Source organism: Heloderma suspectum, chromosome 5 (genome assembly GCF_057233095.1).
Source record: "Heloderma suspectum isolate Gila_16-S chromosome 5, 16-S_ref, whole genome shotgun sequence".
In the NCBI taxonomy this organism is placed as follows: Eukaryota; Metazoa; Chordata; class Lepidosauria; order Squamata; family Helodermatidae; genus Heloderma; species Heloderma suspectum.
The window spans coordinates 28963912-28969911 of NC_139462.1; the positions used below are offsets into that span (position 1 = coordinate 28963912).

The 6000-nt window shown below is 43.2% G+C and overlaps 1 protein-coding gene across 2 annotated transcripts in view; it reads left to right on the top strand.

Annotated features, from left to right (window-relative positions):
• The window catches only part of LOC146343725 (melanopsin-like), a 68375-nt gene extending 63266 nt beyond the window's left edge, over nucleotides 1–5109 (top strand). For both annotated transcript variants that reach the window (XM_084855642.1, XM_084855640.1), the window contains 2 exons: nucleotides 2334–2489; nucleotides 3767–5109. In XM_084855642.1, coding sequence (XP_084711768.1) covers nucleotides 2334–2489; nucleotides 3767–4165 — 555 coding nt within the window. In that variant the 3' untranslated portion in view covers nucleotides 4166–5109. The remainder of the gene's footprint in view (nucleotides 1–2333; nucleotides 2490–3766) is intronic.
• The last annotated feature ends 891 nt before the right edge of the window (nucleotides 5110–6000 follow it).

Below are 6000 nucleotides of genomic sequence, written 5' to 3' on the forward strand. Positions count from 1 at the left end.
ACATTTCTTTGGCACTTTTTAAAAAGCAAATCCAGAGTAGTAGTGATTTTATTTGGAACATTTCGGGGGTGGGGGGATGGAGGATGGCTATGTGACTGCAACAAGAGCCAGTCAGCACTCTACCCAGCTGGATTCCGCTGGAAACAGTATATGACCTTTACCCAATAACTGGCAAAATATCACAGTGCAATTTTATCAAGGAAGAAAAGGCCAATCTGTAAAAATAGCTATCACTTTAAAACAAGCAGTAGGGTACATGAAAAAAAAATTAAGCAAAACTTTCTCAATCAAGCAAAGAAGACTGTATCCAAAAATACATTTTGATAGATGTTAAAATTATGGATAGTTTATAAATAATAAATGGAGTTTTTTTTAATAGGTTTCTCATATTGTGAACTAGGACTGCAGTTCTGCACTAGGTTGATTTCAATGACTCTACCCATAGATGGGTGCAGGATTATAATGTAAATTGGGCTGCGATCAAAGCTCCTGAAACCTGGAATTCAAATACAAAACTACATCAATATTTACTGAAATAATAGAAATATAAAATGGAACCATGGACTTATTCTAATCTACCAAGATTGTTCTGTTGTGATGGCTTATCAACCATGTCTGCCTAAGGGAGAATGATCACATGGAAGGGATCAGGGTCTCTTGCTAAGTTCACCAGCCTGCCGTAGAAAGAGATGCTCTAAAATGTTTCCTTATGTGGACTGAAGAGACCCCATCCTGGATATAATATTTTATTTATTATTTTATTTATTTCATTTCTATACCACCCAGTAGCCGAAGCTCTCTGGGCAGTTCACAAAAATGAGGCAGCATCCAAGCTCAACATCCAGTATATGCAGGTGGCCTGATGTTTAATGTGCTATAAACACCTTTATAGCCCAGCCTTCTACATCTTTTGAGGCCCACTGAATTCAATTTGATTTACTCCCAAGGAAGGGTGTATAGCTGGGGTGGGAAACATGTGCCCTCAGCCTAATCTCATGTGGAGCGGCACACAGAGATAGGATGAGAGAGACGGGGTGGCACAGAGAGAGTCAGGCAATCCTGCAGTGCTTCACTTTTGGCTCTACCCACTATCTGATCTGGATTCACCACCACCAGCTGCAGCCCACAATTGACTTTTACCAGAAGTGACAGTCCTTCATAGGAAAAGGGTTCCCCACTCCCAGGATCAGTCTTTTGCTCTAATCCAGTGTTTGTTCCAAGTACAGTAGCTCCAGTGCACAAAATCATTTTCCATCCAAGAGCATCTTCCTGCTCACTTTAATGGAGAGGGGTGATTTTGGCATTTATTCCTCTCCATGTGTAGCTCATGTTCTCCTGCTTAAATTAATGGGGACTCCTGTCTGGCAGGAAGACTTCCATGCATGTAGATGAAGATGCATACATGGAAGTCTAGTCAGAGGCATTTATCTGCAAGAACCTCTCATGGGGCTCTTTTGAAAACTGGTGTGAGATGGATTGCTAAGTACTTTACATTCCTAGAGTGCTAAGCATTAATAAAGTATGGTGGCCATAACATGGAAAACTTGAAACACAACGCTGGAAAACAGGTTGAATAGTCATGTACTTAACTGCTTCACTGCCTTTCTTTCTATTATTTCACTCTCGGCTCAGTTCGCTTCTTATATTGCTTCTTATATTCTTTACCACAAAGACTTTACCACTAAGCATATGATAAGATTCTAAAATGTAGTACAGCACTGTTGAATAACATTTGGTTTATCCCTTTAAACCATATTCCCTTTCAGCACTATGAATAATGTTTAATGTCTTCAGCCTTGTCTAATCTTTGCTTACAGGGTTCCAATAAACAAGGGTTCTCCAGATTTTGTTCAACTCCAGCTCCCATTGGGCCCAGCCAGCATGGCCAATGGTTGGTGGTGTTGGGAGCTGTAGTCCAGCAACATCAGGAGGGTCACAAGTTCCCCACTCCTGCAATGAACAGTCTTAGCCTGCAAACCTGTGCACACTTATTTATTTATTTATCTATTACATTTCTATACCGCCCAATAGACGACGATCTCTGGGCAGTTCACACTAATTAAAACCCCAAGATGCATCATAAAATACAATATAAAATGTAAACGCTTAAAACTACAATATAAAAGTACAAACAAAAATAAAACCTAGCAGCGACGCAGAGACAAGCCCCACAGATGACCTACAAGGCAATTCTATGCACCGTAGTTACTAGTTCATGGATGCTTGTTCTAGTTTAGTGCAAAAGTAGTTTTTATACACGTGGATGAAAGGCAAAATTACTGCCCGTTGACTTTTCACTTTAATAAATTGATCCATCTCAATTTCCTTTTTAGACATGGAATGATGTGGAACTTGACCCTGTGGAGCCAGTCCATAAGAAACTCTCTTATGAAACCCATCGAAGTAACTCTCTTTCAGCAAAAACAGAAGAAGAGAAGAGTGGGTTGCTCCTGAAGGCCCATAGTTCCAATACACCAGCTGGAGAAAAGGTTAAAAGAACAACAGCTTCTAATGCTCCTTATAACATTTCAGTGGCAAATCCTCTTTGCATACCATCCGCAGCTTGTAAAAAGACAGTCCACCACGGAATCCGTAGGTTGGATTCACAGAAGTCTGAACTCATGTGACTCCACTGTGGACTTCTCCAGCATCCCCACCCCTCCTTACCCACTATAGATCCAAGTGTGTTGTGTTGAAATTAGTTTCTTCTAATCCATTTCAGCTTGACTTTTTCTCATTCTGCCCAGAAGAACAAAACAAATGTCTTGGCTAATAGGTAAATCAGATGCTGCCCCATACAGCCCAGATTGCAGGGGTGAGTCCAAGAGTCATTCCTCTTCACTGCTTCACAGACTTAGGGCATGATCCTATGGCCGCTAGACATAGGATTGGCCGGTTCCTGGAGAACTGCCTCCCCACCCCCACCGCCTTGTAGGTGGCATAGATCGTCCCTGGGCTCCGGGCTCGTAAGAGCAGTGTGGAGTGGGGCAAAGAGGGAGTTCCCAGGGGTGAGGAGGGGTGGGGAGCATGAAGTGCTAGTATGACACTCCCTATGCGTTGTCTGGCCTCCCCACCCCGCGCTCCAATGTCCCACTGCTAGACAGCCAAAATTGGCCATCTGGCCGCAAATGCAGGGCAGCTGGAGCACAGAAGAGAGGATCCCTTCTGCGCTCCTCCTGCCATGCACTGGATAGGCAGTCACCTCCATGTTCGGAGGCGGCCACCTATCCTGAAGGGATTGCTCCCTTAGTAGTTACATTACCTCCATCTGCTTCAAATCCCACTTTGGGAATTGATACAAAATGGTGTGACCCACTTCTTTCTTTTAAAAAAATTAAACTATCTTGTCTCTGAGGAGGAAGATGAAAAAGAATCTGTTTCTCACTGAGGGTGGGAAACTTTGACAGCAGCCAGCTTTGTGAAACCAAAGATGGTGAGTACTCTGTGCATCCCTTGCTGATGCAAAAGAGGACTGATGGTCAATTGGCCACAGTTCAGAGGCTTCCTTTCCGCACATGGAACTTCAGGCAATGACACTGTGGCTGGTGTGCACATGCGTGCACAACAAATCTAGTTTAGATAGTCCTTAAGCGAACACTGTGCAATCACAGCCAGTTGCAAATCCTCTGGCCCCGTAAATTCCTAGAGCCCTTGATTCAGGGGCTGCTACTGCTGACTGAATTCTTCTTTTAGGAGAATTGTGTGATTTTTTTCTTAAGATTATTGACTATGGAATGTTGATTTTTTTTCTTCTTCTTTCCCATAGCTTGCATTGTCCTCCATCAGTCTAGATAAATTGCTTGGGAGATCCCTTGGAGAAAACACCCCAGAACTGCTTCCCATGAGCAGTTGTTTAAGAACATCTTCTCTACCGCTTGTCTTGAATACTATCAGCACCGGGGAGAGTAGAGACGCTTCTCAAGTGGAAGCTCAAGAAAACCAAATAGATGGAAGCCTAGACTCCTTCATAAGCCCTACCCTCCCACAAATTGTCGTCATTCCTACCTCAGAGACCACTCTCTCTGAAGGGCAGGCTGAGCCAGGAAATGGGCGAGAGGAAAATGCTGATTTACTTTTCTCTCAAGGGAAGAATCACCTGTTGGACAGAGGAAGGCTCAGCTCCTCCACTGACCTCCTTGAAGCAATTGAGAAGCTTCTGTCATAAATATAGAAGAGAACAACTATCTGGTCTCTTGGCTGCTTCTTTGCATTATTACACCAAAAACTTGAGAGCCTTGTAGATTAAAACGGAGGACTTTTAATATTTTTTTAATGCAATATTTAGGCCATTCCTGAATTTTATGCACTTTGCAGAAGCAAGCTACAGCAATAGATGCTGAAAGCCCAAAGCATCCATAGTTTAGAAAACAAGTGTTTGCCAACCAAATCATCTAATAAGTATTTCTCAGTATATATATTTGGGATAGATTTTTATGGTTTGATACCTTCCTGAACACTGCCATTGCTGGACTGGCTAATAAGCAAATGCCCTGCCACATCTCCAGATTTAGTTCATGAACAAAGTCTAGAAATGTACCTCGCTATGCATCCTGCAATACACCATCTCCAAGAACTGGTCCTTCCCCAATTCAGCTCCTGCTGAAAGGTGATGGATGAAGTGCAGATGTTTGAAGAGCACATGCTGCAGTTGCCTAGCAACCAGGAACCTGTCGACTTTTGTCCTGATTTGGCAAAACAGCTAGTTTGCTATCCATCCTAAAACTGTAACCAAAGGAGGAAGGAATGAGAGTAGCAAGAGAAAGGGTACCTCTCAGGTGTCCACTGGGAATGACCTGCTTAAGACAAACTTCCAGTTCAAAGGATAATAAGCTTAGTATAGCACCTCTTAAGTCCAGATGTAAAGATGTCAGCCCTTAAATCACTAGTGATCAACACTTTCTCCTTTCCTATTGGCAGAAGCTTGATGATAAGGGAAAATAAGACTATTATGTAACATGAACGCAGTCGTCCCTGTCTTATCCCTATCTAACAGTGGTTGAAAAAACATCTTAGATTGTGCTTAACAGTATGTGTCAACAGTAATGAACTCACTGTTGAATTTTCACAAAGCTTTAATCACTAATGGCAATAAACACACTTCATTGCTGTAGCATGGTGGTCTCTTTGTAGCTGATTGGAAGCTTTTAATGTTTCCTTTAGGAGGCTAAAAAATATTGTGTGCATATTTAGTTGCAATGGAAGAAGCTTGGGCAACTGTGGCCCCATCTACACAGAGGCACTTTCTGAGGCAATTACGATTAAATCCGGATTTTCATGAAATGGGATTTACTCCTCCCGTGGCAAATGTAGCCAGTAAAGCGGTGTATACATTTTTAAAAACCCGCTTTCATGGGGCAAATGGCAGCTGAAACCACATTAGTTGGGGGTTGGAGTCCCCTGAGTAGGACTGAAGGTCATCAACTGCATAGGTGTGGGGCAGTGAATGAGTGGAGGCTTGCTTCCCACCCCTCGCTTCCCATGCTCAGTGAAGTGCAATAGAAGAGAATTAGTTACTTCCAAGTAGACATGTTTAGCCAACATCTCTCCTCATGTCCACCCTTTCTCGGCAGGAATAAGGGTCATTTGGGGGCAATCAGCTTTTAAAACTGTTACAGTCCTGCGTACCTTTACTTTTCTGTAAGAGTGGAGACTTAAAACAACAGGCTTGCTCCCCGCCCCTCTCCCAACTCACAGTGCAGTGCAATAGAAGAGAATGAGTTACTTCTGAGTAGACATGTTTATCCAACACCTCTCCTCATGTCCACACTTTCATGATGCAACTTTCCCTTCCACCTATCAGTGCTGCTCCCCCCAGCCCGTGCTGAAGCTAATTGAGGTCACACAGACTCCCAAACCACACTGAGGCCACCGCGCTGGGAAAATCTGGTGCAAAGTGACTTTGCAAAAAAGCAGCTTTGGGGGCAGAAAAACACGCGGTTGATGCGGAGTGGGGGTTACATCACCTGCTATGATCGTCTGTGAGGTACAGTACAACTGAAG